This window comes from Castanea sativa, chromosome 2 (genome assembly GCF_040712315.1).
Source record: "Castanea sativa cultivar Marrone di Chiusa Pesio chromosome 2, ASM4071231v1".
NCBI classification, from domain to species: domain Eukaryota; kingdom Viridiplantae; phylum Streptophyta; class Magnoliopsida; order Fagales; family Fagaceae; genus Castanea; species Castanea sativa.
Window position 1 is genome coordinate 50,888,300 of NC_134014.1, and position 17,649 is coordinate 50,905,948.

At 33.8% G+C, this 17,649-nt stretch overlaps 2 protein-coding genes and 1 pseudogene across 2 annotated transcripts; 1 reads left to right on the top strand and 2 right to left on the bottom strand.

Moving 5' to 3' along the window:
• The first annotated feature begins 419 nt into the window (after nt 1-419).
• On the top strand, nt 420-1,213 carry LOC142625483 (enoyl-CoA delta isomerase 2, peroxisomal-like; annotated as a pseudogene).
• A 925-nt stretch (nt 1,214-2,138) lies between these two features.
• On the bottom strand, nt 2,139-6,454 carry LOC142623633 (1-aminocyclopropane-1-carboxylate oxidase homolog 4-like). Its single transcript, XM_075797077.1, has 2 exons — nt 5,504-6,454; nt 2,139-2,620 (listed from the first exon to the last, which is right to left on the bottom strand). The coding sequence occupies exons 1-2, from the start codon at nt 6,362-6,364 to the stop codon at nt 2,366-2,368; spliced, it is 1,116 nt and encodes a 371-aa protein (XP_075653192.1). The 5' UTR covers nt 6,365-6,454; the 3' UTR covers nt 2,139-2,365.
• An 8,072-nt stretch (nt 6,455-14,526) lies between these two features.
• Nucleotides 14,527-16,240, bottom strand: LOC142624357 (1-aminocyclopropane-1-carboxylate oxidase homolog 6-like). Its single transcript, XM_075797907.1, has 2 exons — nt 15,305-16,240; nt 14,527-15,002 (listed from the first exon to the last, which is right to left on the bottom strand). Exons 1-2 carry the CDS (start codon nt 16,160-16,162, stop codon nt 14,751-14,753), a joined length of 1,110 nt encoding a protein of 369 aa, XP_075654022.1. The 5' UTR covers nt 16,163-16,240; the 3' UTR covers nt 14,527-14,750.
• Between the last annotated feature and the right edge of the window lie 1,409 nt (nt 16,241-17,649).

Sequence of the window (17,649 nt, forward strand, 5' to 3'; positions counted from 1 at the left end):
GTTACCATAGTGAAGACATGATTAGGCATCTGGGTTTGTATGTCTGAAAATTGTGGTGGTAATCTGTTGTAAGCACATTTCCAAATAAAAATTCTCAGTTTTGGAGGTACAGGAAGTTTCCAAATCCAAGTCCAAGTCCTCTCAATTTTATATACACCCACGTTATATATATATATATATATATATATATATATATATATATATATATATATATATAGAGAGAGAGAGAGAGAGAGAGAGAGAGAGAGAGAGAGAGAGAACTTCAAAAGGTGTTAGTGTCTATCTCCCTCCATGTTACATTGGGCGTGTAGAGATTGCCAACCTTCCCTTCTAGGCATAATAATAATAGTAATAATAATAATAATAATTAATACTATTATTATTATTATTATTATTATGGATAATTACACTTTACCTACATGTGGCTTGCCTCTAATTCGATTTGCCTACCCGTAATTTCATTTTTGACACTTTGCCCACCTGAGGTTACCTCCGTTTATGCTCTGTAACCCACCTTTGCTAATTTGAAGGGTAAATAAGTCTTTTTCCTCCCATTTTATATCTCTCTCCTCCAATAACAAGAAAAACAAAAACAAAAGAAAAACAAGATTAAAATGTAATATTTGTTTCTCACCATTCACAAACATGAAGAACATACACTCAGAAAACTAATACAAATCAAATCAAACAATGCCGTTTCAGCCTAACTCTCATCGAAACTCTCATCTTCGCTCTCTCCTAAGTCAAATCCCAAGCTGTCCATGGCTCCGCACTCATCACCACCGCCTACGGCAAATTCTTCTCCAACGGCTTCGACCTCGCATAGGCCCAATTCGTCGACTCCTCCTCCGGCGCCGTAGATCGACTCCACCACTTGGTTGCTTCCTTCAAACCAGTCATCTCCGCTCTCCTCTCCCTCCCTAAGCCCATAATTGCTGCCCTCCCCGGCCATGCCTCCGCTGCCAGATTCCTCCTCGTGCTCAGCCACGACTATGTCTTGATAAGGCGCGATCGGGGCGTGCTGTACATGAGCAAGATCAATATTGGCCTCACTTTCCCAGATTACTTCACGGCTTTGATGAGGTCAAAGATGGGCTTCGCCTCGGTTAGGCGTGATATATTGCTGGCTGGGAGGAAGGTTAAGGGAGAAGAGGCAGTGAGGATGGGAATCATGGACTTGGCGGCGCACGATAGCGAGGAGAAGAGGCGGTGAGGATGGTTAGGTCTGCGTTTTCATAGCTGGGTTTTTCATGGTGTTTCATGGCTGGGTTTTCATAGTTGGGCTTGATTTTCATGGATGGAAAACTGGTGGATTTTCGTTTGGATACTGAGAAAAAAATGGTGGAAAGAAATTTTTATCTGAGTTCTTTTCTTTATTTTTGTGCTTGTTTCCATGTGCTTGACTTCATTTGGATTTTTGTTTTGATTTTTGATTTTTTAGTCTTTATTTGGAAAGAAAATCTTGATATTCTTAGGAAAAATTTGAATACCTAGAAAATAGATCAAAACAAAAATCCTAGATGCTACAACGCAGTTTGAGGTGTTGCAGTCTGCTTTGTTTTTATAGATTTACTACCTTGGATCTAGGATCTTAGTTTGGTGAGCAAGTTGGATGGTATTGCTTGATTTGATTTGTATTAGTTTTCTGGGTGTATTTCTTGTTTGATTCAAGTGAGAGTGCGTGGAGATGTGTGTTTGATCTGATTTCTTTTTGATTTTTTGACGAAACTTGTTAGAGTAATGGAAAAATTAGAGGTGGGTTACGGAGCATAAATGGAGGTAACCTCAGGTGGGCAAAGTGTCAAAAATAAAATCACGGGTAGGCAAATCGAATTAGAAGCAAACCACAGTTGGGTAAAGTGTAATTATTATTATTATTATTATTATTATTATTATTATTATTATTATGTTAGGTGATGGATTCACAATTGTTAGCCACCAAAGGATGACAGATTGACAACCATTAATTAAGCCAAAAAGCCATTGACTTAAACATTAGTTTACTAATATAAAATTACAGTGACAATACACAGCTAATCTTGTAACTTGAATTCTTTTACTGTTAGTGAATAGACAGTAGAGACTAAATTAATTGTAAGTTAAAAATAACAAGAACTAAATTAACTATAGCAAAAATGTAGGGACTAAAATAATATTTGTACTAAAAGCTTTTTTTGCATGAATTGTTTTCAACATGAGAAAATAGTTTAGCTTTAAGCAAAGTTCTTGAGTTTCCCTCATTTATTATGCCTCAAGCAAAGTACATTTGATAGCAGGGAATAGGTCACTCCATTCAGTTCACATAGGTACATAAATACGAAGCATGTGTCATATAGACTATATCAGTCCTCTTAGTATTCTCATTTCACAGTCTAACTTTTTTTACGAAAGATTTGCTATCCAATCCCTTGCTGTTAAAATTTTCATAAAATTCTGGCATCGTGAATTTGCGGTAAAGAGCTGGTTTATCTGGCGATAATAATTCTGGCAGTGGTCCAAAGTAATTAGAATCAGCTATAGTGCCCACGTTGAAAAATGTCAAGATGGAGATACGAGCCTCTTTAGATGCCTTAGCCAAAACACGATGCTCCACGCTTATATAATTATCGTTAGAGATTATCTGTTAGAAAATATAACCAAAAAAAACTACAAAATTAAAGAGAAGCATGACAAATACTTTTAACATCCATGTTGAGACCATGAAATGGCAAAAATCAAGTGATGCAAGTGTTTTTAATGCATAACATACACAAAACCTTACAAATGACGTTTGAAGTTGAGGATTTTAAATTAAGGGAGTTGAAGAACAATTTCTCATTATAAATTGAACATCACAGGAAGAAATTCAGATATTTTGCATAAATAAAAACAAACAATACAGTAAATTTCATTTCACTCCATTTTATATGGCATCTTACACTTTGTTATTTCAAATCCATCAATAAATTTTATCAAGAGAAAAAAGAAATCCTTTCCATATTTTATTCAAGTTATTTAAACTAAAATTTAAAATCAAAATCTTTCTCTTTAAATATATCTATCCAAATCAAACATTCAAACATTACAATAAGCACAAGCATAAATTGTAGGTGCATCGTTTTCTTACAAGTGTTAAAACTTAATTACCATACTTATACAAATGAAGTGAAGTGAAATTCAAATTATTATTATTATTATTATTATTATTAAGACCTTTAAAAAGAAATATTGATTGTTATAACTGTTACACCAACTAATGTGATATATTATTATCAATAATATTAAGACATTTATAAAACATAGTATAGTAACTCATTATGGCATACACCAAGTTAAATACATAGGAATTTTTAGTTAACTTCGATCGGTTTATGCTCTTCACTAGTTTTATTATTATTATTATAATTATTTGTAAGGTTTATTCACACACACACACACATATATATATATATATATATATATATATATATATATATATATATATGTTTGTTAGGTGATGGATTCCCAATCATTGGCTACCAAAGGTGGACAGCACAAATAAGCCAAAGCTTTTGAACATCAATTTACTAATATATAATCGACAATGACAGTTTGCTAGAAACAATTTTAATTTCTCAAAACATTTAATTAATATAATAATTTTTTTAAAAATATACATATGTCACCTATTTGTGAGAAATTAAATAAATAAACATTAAAATTTTTTTGTAATTATTTATTAATTTTTTTAATGTTTATGAAGAGCCATGCACCTCAATAGAATAATATTCTCACTTTTATTAAAAGGATTAAGATTTAAAATACATTACTTATTAAAAAAATATCCACATTTCTTTCTATAACTTACAATATATCTTGTGATATGATTTATTGTGATACTACTTACACTATTTTATGAAGTCCCAATAACAACTTTTAATGCATAATGGCAGCTTCGGGAAATATTTTTAGAGTGATCACTAAGAAACTTAAATTATATAAAATTTAAAATAAAAAAAACTTGAATATATCGACTTACAAAATATGCATGCAAATACATAAAATCTTATAATTTCATTCTACAAGTTTTTATATTTTAAATTCATTATATGATAATTTCATTACCAATACTATAAGTTATATATCTTCAATATACATAACTAAGTAATCATTCATCCAATATTGTGTTTGTAGAATTACTCAATTAAGATGAAAATTCAACTCAACTTTAATTTTTTTTTTGTTAGCATTATTTTTGTTGTATGCATATCTTTACGAATTTTTCTTAAAACTTTAATTTTTTTTGTGTGTGTAACTAGTGCTACTCTATCAACAATTCAATGTGTAAAAACTACAAATACGCTGCCTCACCTCAATTACTTCAATAGTCTATTTTTTTTTTCTTTAATAATTACTGCCCTACTCTCACACATGCCCCACTCAAGAGACTATTAGACCATTGTTATGGATTCCGTTTTGTTTTGGTCAGAACGGCCGAAATATCTCATGTGTAAACCGGAATGGTAATACCCTCCACTTCACCTCGGATTAAATTTCGCCCCATTTCAGCCCATTCCGGGCGTTTCGGTCAATTCCGGCCAATTTCAGCCGAAATTCATTTTCCGGCCGGTATGATTTTGGCTTCTTATTTTCCCTTCTTGAACTTGATCGGCATCCTGTAGCTCCTAGTCTCTCTATCATCTCTCACTATTTGACCCTCTCAACTGTGACAGGGAAGTTGAAAATAAAATTGAAGAGCAAGATGAAGCAAAAATGGTGTGACTTGTGAAAAAAAAAAAAGGAGATGAAGAAGATGAGAATGAGTGGAGAAAGGAGCTCAGGCGTGAAATGGTGAAGAGAGTGAAAGACTAGCAATATGCAATAATGAAAGATAGAAGAAGTAGCATTAGTAGGTTACAGCATGCTAGTCACGTGGGTGGGTTGGGAAATGGGAAAAAGTAGTTAGTAGGAAGCTTCTTGAAAGCTCACTTATGTACAATTATCCAAAATGTGAGTTTTACTTACAAAAAAACCATAAATAAATGTTTTAAAAAAAAAATAATAATCCCACTTTATTTTAATATAAAACTATATTAAATTCATTATTTTACATAAGAGCAATAATAATATATAAATATATATATATATATATATATATATTAGCAGTAATTCCGAAATAGTTTCCGAAATAATACTTAAAATTTACCTGTACCGAATATTCCATTCTAATAGACAAACCAAAACGGTATTCATAACATTCTATTAGAAAATAAATCAATAGTAAACATACTTAGAGGACTCACATAGGTTAATGCAAAATAGTATAAGCTGACCAAATTTCGCCTAAAGGTTTTTTTTTGGAGGATCAATTTTTTTGTAAAGGTGGTCACTTTTTTTCATTCAGGGATACAAATCATAAAGTTTTAAATATATTATACATAATTTTTTTTTTTAACAATTCAGGTTATGAAAAATATTGTGTAGAGGAACTTATTGTTTAAAAAAAAGAAAAAGAAAAAAAAAAGAAAAAGAAGATAGTTTATACCTGAATGAAGTCGCCAATGTTGACAGTCAATGCTCCAGGGATGGGCTCCACATCAACCCACTCGTCGCCATGCTTGACTTGCAACCCTCCCACCTGGTTCTGCAACAACACGGTCAGTCCTGAATCTGTGTGAGAGGTGATTCCCACCGTCAGGTCCGGCTGTGGACAGTAGGGATAGCAGTGTCCCACAACCAACTTGCCCTCCAAAAACCCCAAATTCTTAAACCTCTCAGCCTCCACACCCAACCCTTCAGACAGTAACTCCAACAAAGCCTCAGCCACCTTTGTTGAATGCGATTCCCATGCAACTATCTCTTTCCTACAAACCTCTGGAATATCCTCCTCCTTTGCACGTGGTGCCTCTGGGGCCATCCAAACAAGGAGAGAATCATGCCAGCTGGCAGCTTTGGCTCTGTACAAGTCGTAGTTGCTCGAGTACACAACCCCCTGCTTGCCGTTGTCACGGTTATAGAGTTTAGACTTGACCTCATGTGGTTGGTCGTGGAAAGCTTTGATTGCGTTTATGGTTTCATCTAGGACTGGTTTGGGTATCCCATGATTGATGACTTGGAAGAAGCCCCATGTGGAAGTGGCATCTCTGATTTGTTCCACAAGTTGGTGTCGTTTAGTGGGGGAGTTGAAGTGGGAAAGATCGATTAAAGGGATGTTTTTTTTGGTGCATGTTTGAGAGTTGGGTTTTTTGAGGTCAGAGAGAGTCTCAGGTGAGTGAATGAACATACGAGGTATTGAGGTGATGCCAGATTCAGCGAGGCCCTTGACACCAATCTTGGATTCGTCGAATTCCTTAACCTCTTTCATACGGTCATAAGTGGGAGTAGCATGATCAGCAGCAGCTGCCATGATATGCTCAATGAAGTGTGTGTATGGCTCTGGTTGTGGTTGAATGAATGTGTTTGAGCTTAAGGCTACCGACACAGATATTTATGGAGTGCACTTACTTGCTTGGTGTCGTATATAAAAATAAAATACCATTATTGTCCCTGTGGTGTTGTAATCCGGGTGCGGGTTACATACATTAAAAAAAAAAAAAAAAAAAAAAGTTAGACGTTCATATTGTCAATATTACGTAAAAACCAATAATTGCCTTGTTGAAACTCGGTGATAGCTTGCCATATATATATTGACAAGTCTTCGCCTACCACTTGTTTAATCTCATCCACATGTTGTTTTATTTATATCTGTAACTTTTTGTATGAACTTTTTCTTTTTAACTTTTCGTATCTTATCCGACGAAAAAAAAGTTGAAAGAGAACGTCAATGATTCACATATATTGCAGTTAATAATTGCTTGGTGTCGTATATAATATATTTGACATTAATATGATATAAATTATTAGTTAGAAGTAAAAAAGTAATAATAGATGTGTGCTAATATAATTAAAAAACACCGGTAACTTGCCATATATTAACAAGTCTTCACCTATTACATGTTAAACCTCATCTCCACATGTAACATGTTATATATATATATATATATATATATATATATATATATATATATATAACTTTTTGTATGATTTATTGTTAATTTTTAACTTTTTATATCCAGTCTAATAAAAGATACAAAAAGTTCCACATATAGCATGTTGTTTTATATATAAATAAAACACAGGCTCTCATAGTAGCTCAATGGTTTGAATTGGGTTCGAGGGCTGGTGAGATAAAGAGAGAGCAATATATATATAAAACTTTTGTAGTATTATTTATTTTTTTAACTTTTTATATCCGAGATACGAGAAGTTGAAAAACACAACTTGCATGATTCAACGTATTTGACTAGACTTAATCATCCTTTAATTTTATATACACAACATTTGTGTTGTGCCACCTAAGGAAAATAATTTTTGGTCATCCATAATCTATTTGTTTTCTGCTTATCAAACATAAGTGCGAGCTCTCTTGTTAGTTGTTAGTCTTATAATATGTTGAACCATGCTTTTATCTTTGAATCATATAGCCGACCAACTATTAATTAATCATCACACGAGTTCCACAAAAAGAAAAGGAAAAAAAAAAAAAAAAGGCGGCGTCAGCGACAAAATGAAGAAATGGCATTCCATTGGCAAGGCCGAGGCCCACCATATGCTAATGATGGGAGTGGTATGCCTACCCCTAGTCAAAGAGGGGCTCATGGTGGTTGGCAGCAATAATAGTTGAGAACCGATGCTTGGAATGAAGAGAAACACAAATATGGATTGTAAATTTGGCCTCCTTTCATAATGTAATTGCAATAATGCAATGCTAGAATAACTCATCAGCTTTGGAGTGTGTTGTCGATCTATTAATTATTTCTTGACCTTAATGCTGTCTGTATATTCATCTTTAAGTGAGCTTTTCGTATGCATGCCTTTGTTCCTTTAGTGTGATGAAGTTGTAATGCAGGTGAAAATGTTGAAAAATTAAATTTATATGACAATATCCCAATCGGTATTTTTCTTAAGACAAAATGAAACTGACATTTGGCTGTTCCACTTCTAATTGACGATTTCTCAAATTTCTATGTCCTCTAACTATATATGAGTAAGTTTCTTCATAAAATGAGTTGCAGTTTTCAGTTAAAACTTAAAAGTCCATCTAGAGGTCCTAAAGCACAAAATAGTGAAAAGAAGTGGGGTAAATGGTCCATTTTGGAACCCATTATATTTTTGGGTGCTTCCAGCAAATTGGATAGTTATTGTGGATATATACTTGTAGTTTTCTTATTTTTAAGAGGAAAGACTCAGGTTGAAATTTTGGTATGAGAAAAAAAAGTTAAAAAAAAAATTGTGAAACAAATTATATGCTAAAAGATTATGTAGCATGAATTATATAGAAAACAATTTAGCTTTAAGCAGGGCACTTGAGTTTGCCTCATTTAATATGCCTCAAGCAAAGAACATTCTTTAGCAAGGAATATGGCTGACTCCATTCCATTCACAAAGGTACATAATTATGCAACATAAATCATATGGACTTTACCGGTCCTCTTAGAATTCTTATTTCACAGTCTAACTTTCTGTATGAAAGACTTGCTATCCAATCCCTTGCTGTAAAAACTTTCATTGATAATAATTCTGGCAGTGGTCCAAACTAATCAGGATTAGCTTGAGTCCCCACGTTAAAAAATGCCACTATTGATATATGAGACTCTTTAGGTGTCTTAGCCAAAACACGATACTCCACGCTTACATAATTATCATTAGAGATTATCTGCTAGAAGATATTTAAATAAAAAATTACAAAATTAGTGAGAACCATGAAAACTTTTTAACATGTATGCAAAGAACATGATACAACAAAAACCAAGTGATGCAAGTGTTTTTATTAAATAACATACACACAACCTTCTAATGATGTTTGAATTTGAGGATTTTAAATGAAGGAGATTGATGAATTTTTTTTTTTTTGAGAAATAACAATTTCTTGTAATAAATTGAACAACAAAAGATTAATGAAACTTCAGATATTTGGCATAAATACAATTATTTGTGATTTCATGGATTTGAAATGATATCTTACACTAATTTCAAATCCATCAATCAATTTCATCATTAGAAAAAACAATTATATCATTTCATACATTATTCAAATCATTTAGACTAAAATTTAAAATCAAAATCTCTCTTTAAATACAATAAGCACAAGCATAAATTATAGGAGCATTATTCTTATAAATGATTGTTGCAACTTATGATAGTTATACATAGATGCACACATAGAGTGGCACGAGATTCTTATTATTAAATCATTTATAAAACATAGTCTGGTACCCATTTTGGTATACACCCAAGTTTTTATATATATGAAACTTTAAAGTGACTTCGGTCTTATGCTCTTCATTAGTTTTATAATAATAATAATAATAATAATAATAATAATAATAATCTGTTAGTTGGTGAATTTACAATTATTAGCCACCAAATAAGGATGAGAGGCGCCATCAAGCCAAAACACTATTCACTTAAACATCAATTTACTAATATAAAATCGATAGTGATATTTTGTTTGTTACAATTTTCCTCACATCATTCATTTATTATTCAGATAAAGTTTGGTTACAACTCTATTCGATATTTTTTTTTATTGTAGTCATGTCAGTTTGGTGGAATTTTGGCAAAATTTTAGTCTTGTTCATTTTGTCCTTATCAAAATATGTTAAACATTTTTTTTAATGTTATACATATGTGACATGAGTTGTGAGAAAATTAGGAGAAAGTTTGTGTCATTAAATCTTTTGAATAATGTTCGGATAATATTTTTCACAAATCAAAGCCAATAGTTATATAGCTCAGGGGTACATACTCTCTTTTATCATGAGAATCAGGTTTGAGTCCCATTTTTGTTATACTATCAAATTATATATAAAAAAATATTTCACAATTGTTTTGAGCAAGGTTATCACGTGTAATAATTAAGTAGTCCCCAAGTACAAAAAATAGTGCTCTCTCTCAGAGACGGAGTTATTGTTAAACGTGGGGTAGTAGTGCCCAGATTTTTTTTAAAAAAAATTTGTATATATATAAAATATTACTTTTAGCAAATTGTTTCAATAAAATTTTACTTTCCCCTCTTAACAATATTATTAATATTTTTAAAGCTATAAAACTAATTAGCCCAACAACAAAACTTAAAAAAGCCAAACAACACCCCAAAAACAAACATACACAAGACACCAAAAAAAAAAAACCCTAACTTACTAACACTAAGTGAGACCTTAGACCTTGGAGGGCTTGGGCAACGGCATTGCAGCAGCATAACAGACAGTAGTAGCAGTGTTGCAGAAGCAAGCTAGCACCACGCCAGATGTACGCCGCCACCAGTCCACTGCAGCACTGCCGAATTTTTGGTAATTATATCTAATCTCTTTTTTTTTCTTTTTTTTTTTGGATGAGAATATTTTATCCCTCTCATATCTGAATCACTAGTGCTTGGTTGATTAACTTAGATTTGATAATGAGTTATGAAGAAAATTAAAAGATTCACTATAAATGTGAGAGAAGGGAGCACCATTTATCTATACTCCAAGAGTATTTAAAAATTTTCTATACAGATATGCTCCGCCACACATGGAGAATTATTATAGTTCTGATATAGGTTGAAATCTAGTGCTGGATTGAAAGTCATCCCACTTAGGGGTGTCCAGACCCGATCATGACCCGCCAGACCGACCAACCTGCCCGATCTCCACCCGAGCTCAGCCCGAACCGACGCTATTGTAGGTCGGTTTCGGGTTCTGCACCCAAAGGCTGACGCCAGCGGGTCGAGTGGCGGGTTTTCTTCTCCAAAACTCAAGCCACCTGACTCGACGAAGGTTCTATACAAGTTCGGCGAAATCACGCTCAAATCCGAGGAGATCCAACGAGTTCTCAACCATATTTGGTGAGATTTAGCCAGATCCAGCCATTCCCAGCAGATTTCAGCGATTTTGGTGTAAATTTCGGCGATTTTGATGCAGATCTGGTGAGTTTTTACATATTCCAACGATAATTTGTAGATTCCGACGATGATTTTGTAGCTCCGACGACGACCCGATTTCCATCCGAACCCAAAACCAACCTGACCGATTGATGCCGGCGGTCAGTTTCGGGTCACTTTTCTGTCCACCCGCCACCGGTGGGTCAGGTTCGGGTTGGGTCGAAAACCGACCCGGCCCGACCCGTGGACACCCCTAATCCCACTACATTATCTTTTAATGGATTAAACCTCATTCACATGTTTTTATTAATTAATTAACTATATATATATATATACACACACACACACATATATGAGATTTTTTTAAGGGTAAATCCTAGTACACACCACTTATTGCACACAAGTGTATACTCACTCTTTTTGCATTGAAATCATGACTATATATTTGTTTGCAATAAGCAATGTGAAATAAACACCACATTTTTTTCACAAACTTTTAATTTGTATCTTATCCAATAACAAATACAAAAATTTAGAAAGCACTCGAATGTAACTGGTCAGGAATTCGAGTTAGGTGGCGGATCTATTGCTGGTTGTATGCAATGGCTTCAGCCTCTAGCTTTGTTGCTGTTGTTTAAAATTTTTTAAAATCCTGAGTTGTTTGTTTTGGGTAAAATTGGTTGATTGAACTTTTTTTTTTTTGCTATTGGTAATATTTGTAGTTGAGTTAATTTTTTTGGGCTAGTATATTTTGTTTTAGATTTTAAATTTATAAATTTTTTTAATGGCCTTTAAAAGGAGGAAGATTCTAGAAATACTAACTTTTTTTACAAATTGATGATGTAGCGAGTGGTATTGGTAAGCAAAATAGTAATGTAAGTAGTGGGCTAAAATACGAATCAATAAGAATTTGTTACCTTAATAGTTTATAAATATATTGTAAAAAAGATTGTGGTTGTAACATTATTCTTAAAAGAATACTGATATTATTAATGAGGCAAAGTGTAAATTTTATAGTACAAAATTACAAAATTAGCAATTGTATATATACTAGTATTTAAAAAAAAAAAAATGAAGGGTTGCCTTTTTTTTTTAGAGTAATACTAGGACTATAACTTTTGTTACAACTTGCTAATGTAGCAAGTTGTAATTGATGGAGTATATTTTTATTCCACCAATCACAACTTGTCATGTGAGTAAATTTTAACAAAAGTTGTGGTTCTAGCATTTTTTTTTGCACCCAACGCCCAAAAGGACCTCTGTTCTGCTTGGATCACTTGTCAATGCATCTTGCTAGACTTTTCCAGCGTTTAGTCTCAATCCATCCTTGTTCACACAACATTAAAGTCATTGTTTTTTTTTTGGTAGAACATTAACATCATTGTTGACATCATATATACTGTATTGATATATGATAAACGTGTCGGTAGTGGTGGTACTGGTGGACGCTAGTAAAAGTGAGATCTAAGTACGAGTGATTTTGTGCAAAAGGTTTGGTAACTTTTACTCAATAGTCTTCTCATATGTAGGGAGGAGAAGGTTGTTAGAACAATATGGAGTTGGTTTCTTCGAATAATAATTTGGTAGATTTTTTGGGTTGAAAGATACTTAAGTGTTGAGAATTTGTTTGTTTGTTTGTGAGTATGAGAGAATAATTGGGTGTATTGGGGTTTTGGGATTGTGAATTTGTGTGTAAGAATTGTAAATTAGTTTGTGTTTGTGAGAGGTTTCATTTTTGTTAGTGAGGGTTGTGAGCGTTGTTTGTGTGAGTTGCTTATGTTGTAATGTTTGATTAAATGTTGTTGTACATATCATTCATAATAAATTTTGGTTTAGTGTTACCCGTTAATGTAGGATGGAAAGTTGGTGTTGATATTTGCTTGTTCGTATGAATGAGATTCCTCTAACACCAAATAACAACAAATATAGTAGAGCTTCCGCTATCACAAAACATATACCTCTCATCCTCTTCTTGTTACTATCTTATTCTACTTGTTTTTTTGGGCTGAAAACTCGTGGGTTATATTACACAAAATAAGCTAGGGACTCGATCCCATCTGCTAATCCTAGGAGACCATAAGGTCCAGAATTTCTGAGATGGGATTGGCTCCTTCGCGTTTACAAAACAAAGCCCATATCTCTAGCAATAGTGTGGGCTAAGGAATTACAGAGTCTAGGTACACGCTGGGCATGCCAGCAATTCCTAGTACACAAAAGAGATCAAATGTCTGTAATTACGTAGTCAATGGCCCGGTTGGGTTTACAAGTAGAACTTTGAATAGACTCAATGACATTCACACCATCACCCTCTATCACTACATATTGTGAGCCCAAAAGACACAGCTCTTTGGTAGCCAACAGAGCTGCCCTAGCTTAGCTTCAGCGCCATCAGTTCGGATTGAGATAATATTAGTATTGTCATTGCGATACATGATAGCAGCGCATGCTTTGTTGGCCAGCCAGAGCTGCATCGAAATTGGCATCCAAATTATTTAGTCCCAGTTTATTGTAGCATACTGATTGCAAAGATCCTACTTTCCTATTGATCAGGTACACCAATTCTCCATGGCCGTTATCTGTTACTCCTCGAGTCTCAAGGGCCACAAGGATAGCTAGGGACCAAGCAAACGGGGCACTCAAGTATTTGCTTCTCTAAGGACTCACGGGTTGCATGCATCACATAATATGCAGATTAGGTTTTTAATTGGAAATCTTGAGTAGGCTTTTGGTTGGAAATATTTTCCAAACCACTTTTCAGAGAAGAGATTCTTTAGCCTGTCTTGTATCTTCTGATCCCAAAGTTTCTTCTAAGCTATATTCTAATTTCTACCTAATACCCGAAAGAATACCTCAAGATAAGAGAAAGAAATCAAGTCACAATTTCAGTAACTTTTGACAGAAACTTGTGACTTGATTTCTTGTCTAGTGAGATTTGGCTTTGTTATGGGGTAGAAACCAAGATGATCTTTATTCCATTTACATGGAATTTTTTATTTTTTTAAAGAAGAAATCTACATGGATTTTTTATATAGTGAAGGTTATATTGATGGATACTTTGCTGTATGAGTTTATGTATTAATATAGTGTTTAGATTTAATACTCAACCTTGATTGTTTAAGAGTTGAATTAGTAGGGTTTATTATAAATATGAAAGGAGGAATGTATTACCGTACTCAGAAAACACTTAATAATTAATTAATTACCTTTATATAATAGTGACTAGTGAGAGCCGTCAAAATTAGGATGACAATCTTACTACCCTTCTACAATTCAAAAATTACCCAAATCTAAAAACCCGAAAAAAAATAAATAAAAAAAACCCACCATTCAAGCTCTAATTGTACCGGAACTAAACATTTCCATACTCAGTGTCTATGCTCTTCAGGCTTATCGATTCGCATCAATAATGCAAAGCCTCCAGTGTCTGCTGGACCTAGTCATCACCTAGTCATCTCGGCGGTCCTCTTGGAGGCCCAAAGAGTGAAAGCCAAAGTGGGGCCCACTATATTTTTAGGTGCTTTTAGCTATAATTGGATGGCAAACGTTAATCTTTATCCCTTTCTTATTTGGCAAAGGTACCACTTGAAAATCGATTCAAGAAAAAAAAATTGTGAAGCAAAATATAGCCTAAATGGCTATTAGCATGAATTCTATTCGGAGTGAGAAAGCAATTTAGCTTGAAGTAAAGTACATAAAGTTTGACTCATTTATTATGCCTTAAGCAAAGTACATTCTTAGGCCAGGAATGGGTCACTCCATTCCATTCACATAGGTACGGAAATAAGCAACATGTATCATATTGATTTTATTGTCAATGCTTTTTTTAATATTCTCAATTCACAATCTTAATTTTGTCAAGGAAGTACTTGCAATTCAGTCCTTTGCTATAATAACTTTCAATGTATTCCGCCACCGTGGATTTGCGGTAAATAGCTGGTTTGTCGGATGACAATAATTCTGGTAATGGTTCAAAACTTGCATTAGTGTGCATGTTGAAAAATGTCACAGCTGAGATACGTGGCTCCTTAGATGCCTTAGCCAAAACACGATGTTCCACACTTACGTAATTGTCATTTGAAATGACCTGTTAGAATATAATTAAATAAAAAATTAGTGAGTCCCATGACAAAACTTATTAACATGTGTGCAGAGAACATCGCAAAACAAAAACCAATTGATGCAAGTGTTTTTATTGTATCCAATGAACAAAATTTTGACATTTGAATTTGAGGATTTTAAATTAAGGGATTTGAAGAAAAATTTCTTATTATAAACACATGATTGTTTTAACTTTAGATATCCACAGAACCTAGGATAAAAAATGGTTAAAAACTAGTTTATAGTCTAATCCAAAGTAGTTTATAAGGAAAATGAAAATATTTATACCTGAATGATGTCGCCAATGTTGATGGTCAATGCTCCAGGGATGGGCTCTACATCCACCCACTCATCACAATGCTTCACTTGCAACCCTCCCACTTGGTTCTGCAATAACACTGTGAACCCCGCATCTGTGTGAGGTTTTAGCCCCACCGTCAGATCTGGCTGTGGACAATACGGATAGTAGTGTCCAACAAGCAGCCTAGCATCAAAAAACCCCAACTTCTTAAACCTCTCAGCCTCCACACCCAACCCTTCTGACAGTAACTCAAACAAAATCTCAGCCACCTTTGATGAATGCGATTCCCATGCCTCCATCTCTTTCTTACAAATCTCTGGAATATCCTCCTCCTTTCCACGCTTTTCCTCTGGGGCCGTCCAAATCGTGAGCGAGTCATGCCAGGTTGCAACTTTGGCTCGGTACAAGTCATAGTTGCTCTGATACATAACCCCTTGCTCATCGTTGTCACGGTTATAGAGTTTGGACTTGACCTCGTGGGGTTGGTCATGGAAGGCTTTGATTGCGTCCAGGGTTTCGTTTAGGACTGACAAAGGTATCCCATGGTTGATGACTTGGAAGAAGCCCCAGGAGGAAATGGCTTCTCTGATTTGCTCCACAAGTTGGTGTCGTTTGGTGGGGACGTTGAAGCTGGAAAGGTCGATTAAAGGTATGGCTTTTTTGGTGTGAGAGGTGGGTTTTTTGAGAGTGGAGAGAACCTCAGGTGGGTGAATGAACATTTTGGGTATTGAGGTAATGCCAGATTCAGCGATGCCCTTGACACCCATCTTGGTTTCGTCAAATTCCTTGAACTCTTTCGCAAGGTCAAAGGTGGGAGTAGCGGCAATATGATCAGTAGCTGCCATGGTTTTTTCTCAGTGAAGTGTTTGTAGTGAGTCTAGTGAGTGTCGATTGACAGATTGTAATTGAATGAATGTGTATTGAGCAAGGCTACATACGCCGAATTTTATAGTGATCGAGTGGTGTCGTTTATGGAGAATTATCAATTATAGTCCAAATATAGATCACTGTCCTTGTCTGGTTGAAAAGTCCGAGTGAACTTTCAATACATGCATTGGCAAAGACCATCCACCTACCTTTTTTATATAAGATATTTTATTTTCGGACTTAAAAATGCTAGTACACAATTGTTTACCGTTCTAAACGGTGGAGGCGTGGACTAACATGTATCACTATTTTTTATCCACCATCAGGGAATCAGGATTCGTACAAGAGGTGGCCAAAGCTTACAATAAAAAAAAAATGAAAATAAAAATTAATATTTATTTCATATCCAACAAAATACTACATACAAAATAAGTATTTTTTAAACATTTTATATTATGAAACATGTCTAAATATTTTATTTATTTATTTATTTTTTTTCTTGTAGGTCAATATCTAAATATTTTAGAGGAGGAGAGACAAAAAAAAAAAAAAATTTAAGGACAGATTTTAATTTTTTGTGTACCATTTTTTTTAAAGCTTATATGCATATATTAGCTTTTTTTGGGGGTTGGTAGGTGGGGGTGGGGGAGGGGGGGGGGGGGGGGCAATGGCCCCCCTTTGCCCTAGTGTGGGTCTGCCCCTGTCCACCACTCACAACTTGTCATGTAATGAATTGTGATACAAATTGTGTAAATAGTTGTCATCTTAATGTTATTTTTTAGCAATTTGTAAATTGTTATTTATCACTTTCAAGTGAACATATCACTCTTTTTTAACCGCTTATAGTTAGCCATGTTATATAGGGGAGAAGAAATGTTGTAGAATTGATTGATCCTGGAATTTTTATTTTCGTATATCTTAGTGGATAATTCTCATTCACATATTTGTTTGTTTTTAATCTCATCCACATTTTTCTTTTTTGTTTGATTGGTATTTTCTTTTTCTTTTTTAAAACTTTTTGTATTAATCCAAGATATAGAAAGTTCAAAAGCACGTGGACGACTGTCAATAGGGTCTGTTTGGTAATATTGTTCTAGTAACGTTATTTATTTATTTATTTTTTTTAGAAATACGTGTAGGTGAAAAAGTATGTGAAATATTATTTAAACACTAAAAATTGTTGTTCAAAATACACTACCAAACAGCCCCATATCTCAGTAGTATAAGAATTTTTCTTTTGTTTTGTTGAGAAAGTGGTAGGTGTAAGGTCTAGTTACACAATATTAACGCTGTTGTCGATATATAATAAAAAAAATTAAAATAGAGAAAACTTATCGATACCCTATGTTTATGAAATATATTTTTAAAAATTTTATGGAAAAAAAAAATTGATTTTTTATTAATTATAATTTTTTACATTTTTTATAAAAAATAGTATCAAAACTTTCTTTAAATAATCTATAAA